General features: G+C 42.0%; 1 protein-coding gene across 1 annotated transcript; it reads left to right on the top strand.

The window, feature by feature from the left end:
* Positions 1-1,755: 1,755 nt before the first annotated feature.
* NPM1 (nucleophosmin 1) lies at positions 1,756-16,115 on the top strand. The gene is made up of 11 exons (XM_035110149.2): positions 1,756-2,005; positions 3,386-3,465; positions 4,099-4,218; positions 7,193-7,286; positions 7,428-7,531; positions 7,948-8,015; positions 9,151-9,205; positions 12,845-12,928; positions 13,401-13,502; positions 14,729-14,803; positions 15,778-16,115. The coding sequence occupies exons 1-11, from the start codon at positions 1,942-1,944 to the stop codon at positions 15,814-15,816; spliced, it is 885 nt and encodes a 294-aa protein (XP_034966040.1). The 5' UTR covers positions 1,756-1,941; the 3' UTR covers positions 15,817-16,115.
* Positions 16,116-16,628: the final 513 nt, after the last annotated feature.

Below are 16,628 nucleotides of genomic sequence, written 5' to 3'. Positions count from 1 at the left end.
ACACTTACATGCAATGGTAATTCAATACTACACCAAATACTTCAGCTCCAACCTTAGAATGGGCCTTTGGTCTTTTTTTTTGGGGGGGGGGGGAAAGGCTGATACGGCCAGTTATGTATACTATATATATGCCCCAAGGACCAGCAATTTGTTCAGTGAACAAAACACATGAAAACGGCTTAGGTTTGGTACGTCATATTTTATAATGGCTTGTAGCTCAATGGATACTGTGTAAATACAGAAGGTGCATTTTGCACACTCTTGAAGCACTGCGCAGACCCACCCGCCACCTTGTTTTTACAAGTAGGTCAGGGATGAACGTTGGGAGAATGAAAGAAACGGGAAAAGCAAATGAAACGGACACAAGTCCACATTCAAACATTTCACAAATGAGACTGGGGAATTTGGCGTCTGTAACCATCACTGGTAGTGTATGGAAGTGAGAGCTGGACCATAAAGAAGGCTGATCGCCGAAGAATGGATGCTTTTGAATTATGGTGCTGGAGGAGACTCTTGAGAGTCCCATGGACTGCAAGAAGATCAAACCTATCCATTCTTAAGGAAATCAGCCCTGAGTGCTCACTGGAAGGACAGGTCGTGAAGCTGAGGCTCCAATACTTTGGCCACCTCATGAGAAGAGAAGAATCCTTGGAAAAGACTCTGATGTTGGGAAAGATTGAGGGCACTAGGAGAAGGGGATGACAGAGGACGAGATGGTTGGACAGTGTTCTCGAAGCTACGAAGATGAGTTCGACCAAACTGCAGGAGGCAGTGCAAGACAGGAGTGCCTGGCGTGCTATGGTCCATGGGGTCACGAAGAGTCGGACACGACTAAACAACAACAACAACCATCACTGCCCCAGGGTTCTCTTTTCACCTACCGTATTGCACTCATCTCTGCTTTCTGGTTCCTTTGAGAAGCAAATTACGTCACTAGTGACAGACTGATCCTATGATGATGATGTCATAAGGTGCAAGTTTTAGAAAAATTGTGTATGTCCAGCACAAACAAAACAAGTTACTACTGTACTTTTAAAATGCATGCTTTTCTAAAGTTGCTAAAGGCTTTTGAGTTCTCAAAAACCAACACACCACTCCCTACCAAGGGGTCTGTTAGGTTTATGCAGTGCTTTCTTTTTCAAATGTTTAGGGGTGCTCTCATTTTGACTCAAGAAAACCACCATTTTATAGTTCAAATCGGGGAAAATAAATACTATACAGTAAACGGACAAAAGTACAAAGATTCACAAAATGTTTACGGGTATGTGCCCCCCCCGCCCCCAGAAAAAAGCATTGGGTTTATGACATGAAAATACTGCGGAGCAATTAGGAAGAACCCTAGTGCACGCGCTGTTGATTTCCTTGCAGTAAAGGAGCAGCAGAAACATAACGCAATTCTCAGTTGGGGACCAGCCTCATAACAAAAGAAAAAAAAACTAATCACATTTTTATTATTATTTAAAAAGGGCTCAACTCAATGCTCTTGACCCTGCACGGCTGCGTAATGCTCTAGAGCGCATCAAAGAGGCCGCGCGGAAGGATGACAGGGTGGAAGGCGAGAGCGCACGCGCGCAGCGACCACCCACTCGCGTCTACAGAACACTCCGCCCATCCTTTCAGGCGCATGCGCCCCTCAACCCGTCGGCTCCCGCCAGCAGAAGTTGATTGGAAGGGAGCCTTCGGCGCCGCAAAAAAAGGAAAAGGGGGTCCGGCGGAAGTTCTCGCGAGACCTGTGGATGTATATATGCAGGGTGGCGGGAAGGAGGCGGGCCCTTTCTCTCGCAGTGCGCTCTGCTGTTGCGTCTGTCAGTCAGTCCGTCCGTCCCCTGCACAGGCGCCCTCCGTCCTGTTCCGTCCCGTCCGTGCGGCTCCTGCGACTGACGTGACTTGAGGGGAGAGGAGGAGCAGAGCCGGTGATACCGACGACGACCAGCAGACAAGATGGAGGACAGCAGCATGGACATGGACAACATGGGCTCCCTCAGGCCGCAGACCTTCCTCTTCGGTAAAATGGCCTAGGCCGCCCGCGTGAGGGAAAGACGAGACAGAGGGATTATTTCCCCCCCTTCCGCAGCACCTCTTTGGCGCACGCGCACTTCCCCTTTCCCACGCGGCTTCTCCCCCGCCCCGCATTTCGAACGTCCCTCGACCGCTCCGCGTTCCTCCCTCGCGCGCTTCTCCCCTGCTTCATTGAGGGCGGGGCCGGGTCGAGGCTTCCATCCGCCGGGGATGGAAGCAAGGTGGGGGGGCTCCTTCCCCACGTGGCTGGCGCTTGGCGGGCTCTTGGTTGCGGTGGTGGTCGGAGGAAATGAGGGGGCCCTCCGCCGCCCGCCCTGCTGTGTTAAGAAATGCGGCGGCTGCTTCCTTTGTCCTCCTTTCCCACCCCCTTAAATGGACGCCGTCTCCGCCGCTTTGGCACCGGGCCCACCAGTTCCTGGCGACGCTCCCCCCCCTTTCCTCTCACGTGGCTGAAGGAGGAGGGAGTTGGGTGAGGGGCCTTTTGGCTCAATGTCGGCTCCATGTCTCCCCCATGCGCTTCGCCACGTGGCCGCCGTGGAAGGTTGGGGGGCGGGTCAGGTTCAATAAGCAAATGCGACTTACTCGGCTTCGAAAATAAAGGGAATGCGCATTCGACCACACAAATAGGGCAGGGAAAGAAAACCATACGATTATTACTATTTTTTTTGGCCCCGAGACGCCTCCCCGTGGAAATATCACCTCATGTCAGACCTAGGCCTGCTGTTGGGGGGGGGGGGGGAAGCGCAGAGAGCTGCTGCAGAGGCTGGTATTGCAGTGTGGCGCCAGGTGGGGAGGGGAGAGGAGAAAGAAGGGCCTCGGATGGCCATGTGCTTCAGTAGGCGGAGCATGAGAGCACCTTGCAAGATGATGAGCATTGTAATCGCAAGATGGCAACTCGTTCTTTGTAGCCTGCAGGAATATAAGTAGAATTGTGCGCTGTGCTGCTTAGCTGCTGACCCTCAGAAACTAATTGGTGCTCTACAACGGCATGGAGTTTGTGTGGTTTTTAACAAGAGGTGTAAGTGGAAGATAAATGCTTTTAAAGCTTTCCCTGTATGTTTAGTACTCAGGATTTCTTCTCTATTGGATATGATCCCAACTTGTGACTGATTACAACATAGCTATGAAGACTGTAAACTTCCAAGGGCGTTTGTTTTTAGTAGATGTAGAAGTGAAGCAGATAAGTTTATATGTGGGTGAAAAAAGGACACACGGGTTGCAGTCTTTTTTGGGAGTAAGGCCCATTCAGTGGGCCTTTTTTTTAGTAGAAGTGTAAAAGATTGCATATTACGTCTTCTCTGTTAGGCCTGTAAAGGGAGCTAAATATTCAAGCTATTTAATAGCAAACACATTGCTGCTTTTGCAGGTTGTGAACTAAAGGCAGACAAGGAGTATCATTTCAAGGTGAACGATGAAGAAAATGATCATCAACTCTCTTTAAGAACGGTAAGTGCTGATTCTTGGAAAATGAAGAACAACTGGAACAAGTGCTGCAAAAAATAATTGCAGATTGTGCTGATGCAAAACATGGTGGCAATTGCACCCGAAAAGTTCACTGATGTGGCCAGAATGGGTTTTAGATGGGTTCTAGACCAGGCATCCCCAAACTCGGACCTTCAGATGTTTTGGGACTACAACTCCCATGATCCCTAGCTAACAGGACCAGTGGTCAGGGATGATGGAAGTTGTAGTCCCAAAACCTCTGGAGGGCCGAGTTTGGGGATGCCTGGTCTAGACACTGGCTTGATATGCATTGGTATCACTGCTGTGGTATCACACTTTCTGTGGCTTCACCTCAGGCTACCATGGAAGACCTGTTAAAATATCACTGCATGAAATATAGAAGGCGGACCCCACCACCATTCACTTGATATGACAATTGTCAAAACTGGGGTGTTCTTGGACATCTCGATTAAACTTGGACTAATGAGTATATCTTTACATTATGGCACTGACTGAGAATAAAGTACCATAAGCTGCTCTGGTATACGGTACCATTCTTCGTGTTGGGTAGTTGTAGCACTAAGGCTGTAAGCCTCAGCTGTTCTCCTTGTCAAACACTGTACCTTGTTCTTACAGGTTAGCTTAGGGGCTGGTGCTAAAGATGAGTTGCATGTTGTTGAAGCAGAAGGCTTGGACTATGAAGGCAAGCAGATTACTGTCACTCTGGCATCCTTGAAGATGTCAGTGCAGCCTACGGTAAGTTTTTCGCTTATCTATTAAAATTGGTGAGATGAAATCTAAATAAACAAATACTATATAACGCTAGTCCCTTACACATTTTTCTAGTTGTATTCTCACATAGGATTTTGATTGTACAGTAACTACGTACAGTAGTTGAAAATTAAAGTGGATACTTAAGAGCTCTTCATAACCTGTGCTGAAGGAAGGTTGAACATGTGACCTTAACTTGGCTCTTACCCGTGGTTTAGTGTTGCATCTTAATTTGGTCAGCAAGTTTACTGGGTTACATGACTTAGCTTTCTCGTCTTTTTATTTTGTGTAGGCTTATTGGACATTTTTATGGTAATTAAATTGATATCAATGTTTGACATCTAGGAAACAAAAAGAAGAGAAAGACACTCTTGATTTCACAAGCTAATGATGTTAACAGTCCCCCCCCAAAAAAATAGAATTCATTTATTTAGGGAATAATTAATTAAAGCACCATTAATGTTGTGTAAACATTGGATGACATTCAGTATCACATGAGCAGACATCTCCTTCCTCTTCTCTCCATGGTAAGTGGCTCTCCCAACCCTTTGGAACGGATTTGGGGGAGGGGAAATCTGCTCTTTCAACTCTGATCTGCAGTTATGGATGGATTTTACCCATTACGTTTAAACAAACATGAAGCTTTACCCAACATACTAATGTTGAGCTGTCAACATACTAAAGTAAGTATGCCTAAAGGACTATTAGAATTTTGAAATACCTGCCCAACTTTTCAGGTAATGTGTTCATTTGTTAAAACTACTAATTTTATAAAACAATGCATTTCTGGAAATTTTCTATTCTGGAAAAGCTTTATCCTACATCACTGATTCTTTGTTACTTTGAGCCGAAGACATCTGAAGGCAGCCCTTTATTGGGAAATTTCAAATGTCTGATATTTTACAGTTTTTTATATATGCTGTAAGCTGCTCAGAGTGGCTGGGGAAATCCAGCTAGATGGGCAGGTTATAAATAATAGCAGTAATAATAGTAATAATAAATGCTCAAAGTGAAGTCCATTTGTTTACATATACATAGTCCTTTTTATTTACATAGACTTAGAAACGTTACATTTTTTGTACCATAAAACTTTTTATTCCACTGTAACTGGCAGAAGCTACATATAAAAATTGTGTTTTGTAGTTGTAAGTAGAATTATTTAATGTTCTGATCTGTTTGCATGGGGAATGGACAAAGGCTTAGCAGATACAGCCAGCCTTGGTAGCCAAGCATTTGTTTCTTGGAGCCAGCTGTGAAGTAGTCTTACCATTGCAGCTTTTTTAAAAAAGTGCTATCATACAATAGATAGATTCTTATTTCTGCTGAGATTCACATTGTTTTATCTGTATTAAGTGGCTTATGTTTCTAAAATGACTTCATTTGCATCTATTGTACAGGAATAGGGACCCCTTTTCAGCCTAATGGTATTCATTTTACTTAAGGGGTGTATATACACCCTTTAGTCAAAAAGACTGGGTGGCTTTCATTAAGATGATCCCTGGCCTCAGGCTCACAGTCTAATGATGTGATGACACAGTTGGAAAAAGGAACAGAAGAAGGCAAGAGGGAAGGCAAGGAGGCACAGGTTTTTTGTTACAGTTCTTACAGTGCAGTTACATAGGTCAGTTCATGCAGATTCTGGCTGTGTAGAGTAGCAGTAACTCCTCACTGATGTCAGTGCCAGTTCTGACTGTCTTGCCCTTAAGGGCAGCTCTCTCCAGAAGCACACTTCTCCCCAGATCAGATCTGTGAGCAGAGCTAGTGACAAGTGTCCACCACAGGAGGACACGGCAGCTCCTGCCATACGGTTCTTTTCTCAAACTGATGTATTGATGGCTGTTAGAATCCTCACAGGCAACCTTTTTATGTATTACGTAATTAAATTTGTATGCCGGAGATCTCAGAGTGGTTATAGGCGTGTGGACTGCATGTCAGTTGCAGGTGGGCCCAGAGGTAAAAGGGAGCAGAGCAAAATATGTGACTCCTCTTTACACAGCAGGCTGAACTGCATTCATGCAAGTGTCTGAGATTTCTACACCGCTCTTTGCCCAGGCAAGCAAGGACTTTATTACAGTTCAAGGACACATTGCAGCCTGGCACTTGAGGGTGCAGAGCAAGACCTTTAAGGGAAGTGGCTTTGGGAAGAGGGGGTGTTAATCTGGGGAGAGTACCATAAGCTAGATAAGAGAGGCTCTATGGGCCACATTTGACCTCCTGGCCTGAGGTTTTCCACGTCCATGTTTTTATGGTCTGTAAGCTGCCTTAAGTGCCCCCCCAAGCCTATTATAACTTTGTAAATAAAAACACACACATTTATAAATACAGTACAGATAAAATTGACAAAGTTACATAATCCAGCCTTTCGTTAGGTTGATAAACACATGAAATCCCTTTACCATTATTCATTATACAACCTTTGGCATTATTTTTCTCTCTGTTTTAAGAATATCCCCTCATTTAGGTTTTTGTACATTAGTTGTTTTGGTAGAAACCTTGTGAATAACGGGTTTTGGCTAGTCAGATGTCTATTGCAATTTTCTGTCTTACTCAGTTTTGAATGACCCATTTTTCAAGAAGTCTGTAACACTTCAAAGGCAAATGTTTTTTGTAGCTTGGCTGAAACTGCAGTTTCCATGGCCATTGCCTCCATTAAATGCATATGTTCAACTAAGAAAGGGCTGTCAACCAGCTGTGAAATATGTTTAGCTTTTATAAAGTTCTATCATTTTAAATACTGTACTAGTCTGGACTCTACCAAAGAAAATGGGAAAGAGGTTCAGCTTTTGCTTGATACAAGTTCTTCATGCAGAACCCTAGATCACTTTTGCTGGTTTGAGTAGAGACCTCAAACCCCAATGCCTTTTCTAGACCTGTTGGGAATTGTGAGTTCTGTAGCTTGGTAATACTGTCTATATGGTGCAAATATTTCAGCTATGCTTTGTACATTTCCCCCCTTCAGGTTTCATTAGGTGGCTTTGAAATCACACCACCAGTAATTCTGAGGTTGAAAAATGGCTCAGGACCGGTTTATGTCAGTGGTCAACACCTCGTAGGTAAGAAAGTGACCTCTCTTCTCTGTTTCACTTAATTTCTGTCTGAACACACAAATTTGGTAAAGTGAAGGCATCTCTTATGGCCTGCCAGAAAGTTGAAAAGTTGTGTGTAGTCTTACTTGACTTGTCCCTTATCTTTAGCTTTAGAAGAAGAACCAGAATCTTCTGAAGATGAAGATGATGATAAGGTGCTACCCAACACAGCAAAAAGGCCTGCAGGTGTGACATTGGCTAAAGTTCCACAGGTAAGCTGGGGGGGGGGGGAGAATAAATGACTGCTTTGGAATTGATAGTGTGTATAGGAATGGGTTTCCTCACACAAGCTCTTAAAAACCAAGCAACTCACCTGTGTTCCAGCTTGTATGGTTGGATTGGTGGGTTTCGATTTTTAAGGGAGTGCTGTTGTGCCCTGGGAAGGCAGAAAATAGAACTGAAAGAGGAAGTATGGCATATTGTCACTTTTCCAACTTACTACTTTAGCTCTACTTTTCAAGGAAGAAAAAGGTAATCCTCACAATTTCATAACTAAAGGGGTAGTCAGTGGAGGCCTTCTAGGTGCCAGCAAAGACTTCAGTGGTGAATCCTACATTAGCAGGTCTAAACTTAGAATCAAAACATTGGGCATATTTGTAATCCCTTCTATATGTTCTTTCTTTAAAAGAAAAAAGTAAAGCTGGCAGAGGATGATGATGATGATGAAGATGACGATGAAGACGATGATGATGAAGAGTATGTTACCTTTTGGAATATGTTCAGTGTTTTTAACAATTTGCCAATAAATGTTAGCTTCGCATCCAGAATACTTGTCTTTTTCAAAAGTAGTTATTTAGATTGATCGGTTTATAGTTTTATTTATAAATATTTGTGAGGCTACATGTGCCTTGTTAAAATGTTGCCATTAATAGCAAAAATTCAGTTTCTGCTAGTGAAAAAACAATCAGCAAATTTTTTTTACTTTTTATTTATTCAGTTGGATTTCCTTTCCTGCTTTAAATTCAGAAAGGATCTCCAGAGCAGCGTAAAGAGAACAGAATTAAACTAGGAACGCTTATACTGTATTTTTTGCTCCATAAGACGCACCCGACCATAAGACTCGCCTAGTTTTTAGAGCAGGAAAACAAGGAAAAAAATATTCTGAGCACGGGGCAACGGCAAACAGGCTGCTCACCGCTCCCAAACCTTCCCGGGGCTGCAGGGGAAAGGGGAGGCTGCTAGCGAGAGCCGCGCAGAGCATTTAAGTGGCTCTCACTTTTCAGAAAGCTGGGAGGAGGGACGGATGGGGCTCCCATCCGGCCCTCCTCCCAGCTCGCTGTCAACCCTAACCCTATTACTCCTTGCTGGCTGTCACACACAACTGTGCTATTCTGGTAAGGGTATTTGTAGCCTTATGGCTTGTGGGATTCCAGAATCTTTGTTTTGCTGTCCTGAGACTTACGGGTATAGGGCGGTATACAAATTTAATATATATAAATTTAATAATAAAATATAATCTGTTTGCTTTCTTGTGAGCTTTTGAAGCCACACATAGCTTCTAGTCTCTCTTTGTATTGTGGAACTGATGTTTATCATTGCTGTTTTCTTGCTGATATTTTAATTGACCTGTATTTTATTGATACGGATTTCCTTGTTGTCTGGAAACCGCTTTGAAGTCATATCTTATGGGGCAAAAAATACGGTACATACTCTGAAATTGGTATTGCTCTGGGTTAGTGTGTGTCGCCCCAACCCAGTTCACATTAGGTTGTAGTTGTTTCCACTTCAGTTTATCTCTTACTGGTATAATACAAGTTGGATGAGGGCCTTCAAAGATGCTTAAATTACCATGCTTTTGGGTGTTGATACTAATTGGAAATTTTAATTGTAGTGATGATGATGACATGGATGATGATGAGGAGGAAGAGAAGACTCCAGCAAAAAAAGTGAGCAATTATGTATAATTCAGAAACTACTTCACAACATATAACTTTGTACTTATTGAAGGGATTATTAACATTACAATGGACTGTTTATCTTATCGGAATGATGTGGTTGAATATAAAGGTGAGCATGTCAAATGTTTGGGCATAATGGATTAACCAGAAGCTGCAAATCCAGAGCAAGACTTTAGATGAGCATTTCAGCTGGTGGTGTCACAGCCTATTTTAATTTGACAGAGCAGTGTTTTAGATCTGCTGTTCCTGCATAGAGGGGCTTGAGAATGAGAATTCAGTAGTGAAGAATTGGAAGTGAAGGCAGGTACAGTGGTGCCTCGCTAGACGAATTTAATTCGTTCCACAGGTCTTTCCTTATAACGAAAAATTCGTCTAGCGAATCCCATAGGAATGCATTGAAATTTTTTTGCCCATAGGAACGCATTAATTGAATTTCAATGCATTCCTATGGGAAACCGCGATTCGCTAGACGAATTTTTCATAAAACGCATTCATCTAGCGAGGCAACCTCCGCTTGAAAAAACCTTTCGTTAAGCGGAAATTTCGTTAAGCAGGGCATTCGTTAAGCGAGGCACCACTGTATTGTATCCCAACCCACATAGCAAAGAAAACATTTTCCAGTATCTTGTCTTGCAGTTTTCACAATTTGGTGACAACAATTGCTGAAAAAGAACTGAGCTGTTTTTAACAGGATGATTTCTATCCCACTGAAATGATTGAGGTGATTTAAAAACATTAAAACAATTATTTTGTGAGCTCCCGCCTGCCATGTTGGTGCAAATAGTGTGAAAATTGCTATTTGCTTCTGATTACATGTCAAAACCTCCTCATACACCATCACCAATTCAGAAGGGGGTTTCTTTTGAGTTGACTTGGTTTGCGTTTCTGCTACCTTTGCTGAGCTCATGCTCTAGGTGTAAATTTCACATATTTTGAATGCACAGAAGGATGCTTTCAAGCATGGGTTTGAATCCGTCTCTGAGGGTTAATAATTACTAGCTGGTTCATATGCAAACATTGCCTGCCCCGTCTTAACACTGGTACTGTCCAATACCCTTGCACGGTCTCTTCCCCAAAATGCTGGTTCTGAAACATTTTTTTAGTCACAGGTAGGTAGCCGTGTTGGTCTGGATCGAAGTAAAATAAAAAAATTCGTGTGCATTTTTTCGTGTGATATCTGAAGAAGTGTGCATGCACACGAAAGCTCATACCAAAATAAAAACTTAGTTGGTCTTTAAGGTGCTACTGAAGGAATTTTTTTATTTTTTTAGTCCTCTGTGCTTCAGTTCTGGGTGCTTCAGAGCAACAACAGCTGCATTGCCAAATTAAAAAGCAAACATGTCTGTTGGCTTGTCAGCGTTTGAAGGGAGTGGGCTCTGAACTGTCCTAATCTTGAAAGGAAGCTTCTGAGTGAGGAAACTGAGGTTCCCTCCCTCTACAGTGGACGCTCTGGTAGCGAACATGATCTGTGTGGGAGGCACGTTCACAACCCACAGCGTTCGCAACCCGCAGCGCCACATCTGTGCATGCGCAGGTTGCGATTTGGTGCTTATGTGCAAAGCTCCGAAACCCAGAAGTAACCTGTAACAGGATTTCCAGATTCGGTGCAGTGCGCAACCCGAAAACATGCAACCTGAAGCGGCTGTAACCCGAGGTATGACTGTATTGCACAGTCCAGGAGCAACTGCTATTTGGCCCCTCCCCTCCTAGAACTGTCAGGTGTAGTATCCATAGTTCCTGAATCTTTTTTTCCCTCCCCATCGCCTTTTGCTTTCATTAATCAGCATTTGGCAGGAGTAAGTTGTAGCACTCTATTGACTCCTTTTCAAGGCCTGGGATAGACTGGGAAGTTGACCAGCCTTGACTCTGAGTGAATCTGTGTTTATGCCTTTTGAGTTGAGAGCTTTGGGATTAGGAGAGAGTGTGAATGTCTCCCCTGACATGGCACTTCCCATTCAGCTCCCTCGGCCTGGACTGTAAACTGAATCCACTTGTCTAAGTGGGGACAGAAGATTCCCTTCCAGAGGGAACTATAGCTTTTGCTTTTGGATAACTAGGTATAAATAGGAAGGTGCTTTTCAAATAAATCATTTTTGAAAGTAAAATTTTAATATGGAACAACTACAGTAAATTGACTCATTATGTAAAAAAAGCTATCACCCAGGATGGTGTTTTTTGTGGTAATACAATCTTACTCTTTGGAGAAGTTAGGTAAATGAGGCGTCGGCAAGGTTATCTGGCTATGGGCCGGATCGTTCCCACGGACGTCGGACATGGGCTGGAAATGGCGTCTGCGCATGTCCGCAGCGCCGGAAATCGCTTCTGTGGCTGCGCAGACTCTGGAAATTGTGCCTGCACAGAAGCGATTTCCGGTGTCTGGGCGTGCCCAGACGCGATTTCCAGCACCGCTTGGTGAGTCCCTGCACCACGCTGCGCCAGTTTAGCGCAGTGCATGGGGAACTCGCCGAGCGGGTGGCTCGGTTCACGGGGGGGGGGCGTGGGTCAGATAAATGGCCTTCGTGGGCCACATCCGGCCCATGGGCTGGAGGTTGCCGACCCCTAAGTTAAATGATAAAAACCCCATACTTTTATGTTACTTTGTAGACTTGGGGCACTAGGTGGCACTGTGTCTTGTTGTCTTAAAGATAAAATTGGATTAGATTTTTCAGCTATAACTTTCAGCTTCCATTAACAATTACTTTATCTGAGCCCATTACATGTCTGTATAACTTATGAAAAATAATAGAAAATATCTGAACAAGAGTTGGGGATTTTGTTAATATTTTTTTAAAGGATTTTTAAAAGATAGGATTTGTGATCTTGTATGATACTTAGATATTATATGATATTTAGAACCATTAAGGCTATTAAAATCAATTTAATTTGCATTACTAGGAATCTTAATTTAAAATTGTGAAGGTAAAAATGAATTTTGGGTACTAAGTTTTAATCAAGTATAACATTGTTGGTTGAATATGTTAGTAGAGTCTTATATTGTAGTTATTTTGTCTGTACCATTTGCCAATTTTTACTTGTGTTCATAGTGTGTTACTAATTAAGTTTATGAAGCAATGCATTAATGTTTCTTTCAGAAAAAATAAGGTGATATCCAACTAAGTTGTATTTAGTAGGCCCACTGAAATGAATGGACTTAAGTAATGTCAGTTGATTTCAAAAGGTCTGTAGCACTGTAAGGCAGGCATGTCAAACCTGCGGCCCTCCAGATGTTTTGGACTACAATTCCCATCTTCCCCAACCACTGGTCCTGCTAGCTAGGGATCATGGGAGTTGTAGGCCAAAACATCTGGAGGGCCGCAGGTTTGACATGCCTGCTGTAAGGTGTAATGTCAACCAAAAGCTTTCCTTTTCTAGGTTATCCCCTGAACAGTTATTAACACTGGGCTCCAGTAAAGCAAAAAAATTAATTAGACAGTGCCTATATGATATTGAGCTACAGAATAATCTGGCCATAATAAGGAAATTTTGTCCATGGTATGATTATTTTCCACCTAGTCATTTTGACACCCTATTTGCAAATGTGGCACTTGGCTAGTAGAGAATGGAATCTTTTGGCAGATTCACATAAAGTAGAGCACTGATGGAGTCTCATATTTATTCCTGTTTTAGCCTGCCCGAGATTCTTCTGCAAAGAACACACCAAAATCAAACCAGAATGGGAAAGATTCCAAGCTGGCAACACCCAAGTCAAAAGTAGGTATAAATTCCTTAACACCCTGGTGTTCATAATTTGCCTGCAAATTTGTAAAATAATTGGGAATTATTTGAACATCTGTTCACTACAAACTTATGGAAGTCAGCTCTGTAATTTTAATAGCTCTCACATGTAACTGGAGACAAAAACTAGAATTCACATTAATGTAGTTGATGAAATGACCATGCTTTTAGAAGGGCTGTATATCTGGACTTGTTGTACAAGCTAGACAGTTGTGGTTGTAAACCCTGACAGCTGTTAACCCCTGTCTAGTGGATGCAACTTTGTATTGGCACGAGGGCATTTGCTACTTGGTTTGCCTTACATGTTAGAATATAAATTGCTGTTAATAATCTGAATCTGGAACCAAAGCATATAGTTATGTAAACAGAAGGTATTGGGCACAATGACCAGATAGTAAATACTACATTGTCATATTGTTGAGAAATGTAATAAGTTGCTCTGTTTCAGACTCCGGAGTCTCATAAAGAAAAGAAACCACAGTCTCCAAAAACACCAAAAACATTCACTCTAGATGAGATGAAAGCAAAAATGCAGGCAACCGTACAAAAGGTAAGTTTACTGGCTACCTCTCTAGCAGAGATTGCCTTACTGAAAATCATGTTTTTGTTTTAATTGCTGCTGAGCTCATAGTGGCGAGGAAGATGTAAATTCTTTGGTCAGGTACTTAATGTAAAATTTTGGATGTGCTTGACTTTTAATATAAGTGGTGCATAAGCCCTCTATACAGACTGGTTGATGTACAAAAATCTGCTGATAGATATAAAATAACAGGAAACTTCATGATCTGTTTTATAAGAAAAAATGAGTTCTGGAGGGAAATAGCAAAATGAAATATTTTCTGAACCTAACATTAACAGTTGGATAAATTGTGTGTGTTGGCGAGGAGGTGGTGAAGTTGAATACTGAAACTCATCGTTGCAATAAATGAAGGAAGGTTTTATTATCTCAGCATTAAGCGGAAATAAACATGCCTTGCAGAAAAAACTCGCCAGTTTCTATAATGCATTTTAGTGGTAAATAACTACGCTAATCTGTTGCATGTTACCATTATACTCAAGCTGTATACAGTCCTGCCCTGTTGAATTCTGGGAACTGCTTGAGTAAATATGTACAAGCTGAAAATACCATAGTTGCTGTAGGTGCAAGATTAACAGTCCTGAACTTGCATGTTGCAGTCATGTCAGTAAAAACAAACTTAACAGTGCAACTTGGGTTTGTTTGTGAGAAATCCACAAATTCTGATTCCGATTCCGAACTTCCATTTTGAGTTTTGTGTGCTTCAGAAGCTTTGTTTCATTAAGCTTCTCACTTCTCTGTTAGCCCCTTGATTGTACCCGTACTTCTACACATCCAGTTATTTCATTTCATGCAAAAGATGGAGGAATCTAAGGCACGTGAAAAGCAACAGGAATCAGGCGAGTTGCTTGCTTCATTATGCAGCCAAATGCTAGAATCACAAGCATCACCACCCCGATTTCTGATTTTTTCCCCCAACTGGGCAAAAAAAATAAAATGCTGAGGAAAAAAATTCTCCCCTAGGCATTCACATCTTATATTTCCCCTGTTCCTGCAATCTCACTAGAACAAATGTCCTGTGAACAGGAATTGGCATGCTTTGTCTCTGATAGTAGCAAAGGTCCTCCAGAATGTTGCATGTGAATCAGATTATTTTAAAATTTGTGTAGTAATTTATTTCCATGTACCACACAGGCTAAAAGTCTTTTCAGTTCCTTGTGTCAATCTTAAGTTTCACTGTTGTTTTCTTTTTGCAATAGGGAACTAGTTTGCCTAAGGTGGAGGCCAAGTTTGTGAACTACATTAAGAATTGTTTCAGGACAGAGGACCAGAAGGTAATGGAATCAGATCTTGATAAAATTGCTAGAATAAATTGTTGCCCCCTTTCCCAATCACTTTCCACACACTTTAGAGCTTCAGCTACAAGCAGAACTTGGACTAGATAAATGGAAGCTGTTTGTGGGAAAGGAAACATTTTTCTCCATTATGATGGTCTGTGTCTCTTCACTTTTAAACCCGCAGGATTCTCCAGCCCCATTTTGACCAAGTAAAATGGTGTTGTGGTTTTCTACTGCTGAATTTGGCTAGCCTTCCCTTCAGTTTCCTTTTTGCAGAGAAAAGAACTACTGCACTAGAACCTTTGGCAGTCTTGATGCTTTCCTTTCCCAAAATCAACCAAATTACTGTGTGACAGCATGCCAGGAGGTGGTGGTGCTGGTATCAGGAAGCAAGCTGTATTGGGTTAGACCTGTAAATCTTAAATTTCACTATCAAAATTCCTTAAACAAAATTGTTATGCTTTTCTGCTTTCCACCAAACAGTTCAAAGCTGTCGGGAGGGAGGGGGATGGAAATTGTGGCCCGTTGAAGGGAGAATGTTTGAAAGCAGCTAGTTCAGCTACTGAAGTGGATTTGGACATAAGGCAGGGCAGGCAGAGTTCAGACAGTATTTGCCTAGCTGAGACACACCCTTCCTTTTGCTTTCATTTACTATGCTTTATAGGGTGTGAGCAGTCTTAAAAGGCAAAATATATTGGGTAATTTTAATCTTAGTGTACTGAGTGGTGTACTTGGTAAGCATTTTTTAAAAAATAAAATTAGCACAGACTTGGATTTCATATACACTTGTCCTGTTAACTGTACCTAGATGAAAGAAACTTTAGTAGAGAATTCCATGCCCATAAATACTTTTATGCAGACTTTACTTGATCATTTATTGTTTTAAATAGCTTTCCTGGTGCTTAATGCAATTTGTACTCTAAAGGAAGATCAGGACGGAACTAACCTTTTTTATTTTTGGTGTGTTTTAGGTTATTCAAGCACTCTGGCAGTGGAGGCAGACTCTGTGAGCAAGAAGTTAATAAATGGCTCCTTTTAAATTTCAGTTCTGTGTGCATAACCATTAATATCTGGCTGTCCTTTTTATAAATGCTAAAGCTTTCCCTACAGAGTCTTGATTAATGTCGTCCAGAATGTTTTGCCAAGAATGTGTTGTCCAAAATGCCTGTTCGGTTTTTAAGACCAGGACTCCACCCTTTTAATTTCAAATATGTATGGAATGTTTTGATAATGCATAGTAGTGGTGGTCAAAAATGGAAATGGGGAAACGTAAATGTAAATGTGAAAATAAAGTTTAGTATTTTAAGTAGCTTTGCTGCTTTTTTTGTTGGATTGAGCTTTTCTCCCATACAAGTTGCAGTACACTCATACAAACAGGCTTCCTTAATCACATTTACCCAAGAGCATGAGGTGTGGAATTCCTTTCAGAATGGTATCTGATCCTGCTGGTTTCATTTGTTTATTGAACATCAAGTTGCAGTATTGTTTGCACACGTCTGCCTTGAGAGACAATGAAGAGTGCAGCTCGGGTGTTGAAGTCAAATTTTGATTAGCATGTTTTGGCAAGGGTTTTCTAAATTCTGTATTGAGCTATATCCCAGTGAATGCCAAAACATCTTAGAAGCTGGCTAGGGCTAGGCCTCAACGCTGTGAACCAAGGAAGGGTAGGGTTTGTTTGTTTTGTTTTTGTTTACAGTTCTCTTATATAGCACGGTCAATGTACATGTGGACCATAGGTGGGCTTTTTTTTGGGGGGGGGGAATCCTTAACTGTTTGCTTAGGAGGTTGGATATCTGCTGATAATCTGTACAGGCTTTTATGC

The sequence above is a fragment of the Zootoca vivipara genome, chromosome 3 (genome assembly GCF_963506605.1).
Source record: "Zootoca vivipara chromosome 3, rZooViv1.1, whole genome shotgun sequence".
NCBI classification, from domain to species: Eukaryota; Metazoa; Chordata; class Lepidosauria; order Squamata; family Lacertidae; genus Zootoca; species Zootoca vivipara.
This window is presented reverse-complemented; position numbering and strand designations above follow the sequence as displayed.

What these genes read in the sequence shown, in the direction of transcription:
- NPM1 (XM_035110149.2), top strand. Translation starts at nt 1,942, where the DNA reads ATGGAGGACAGCAGCATGGACATGGACAACATGGGCTCCCTCAGGCCG. An exon ending in TGGCAACACCCAAGTCAAAA is followed by an intron (nt 12,929 to 13,400) that starts GTAGGTATAAAT and finishes GCTCTGTTTCAG; the next exon opens with ACTCCGGAGTCTCATAAAGA. An exon ending in TCAGGACAGAGGACCAGAAG is followed by an intron (nt 14,804 to 15,777) that starts GTAATGGAATCA and finishes GGTGTGTTTTAG; the next exon opens with GTTATTCAAGCACTCTGGCA.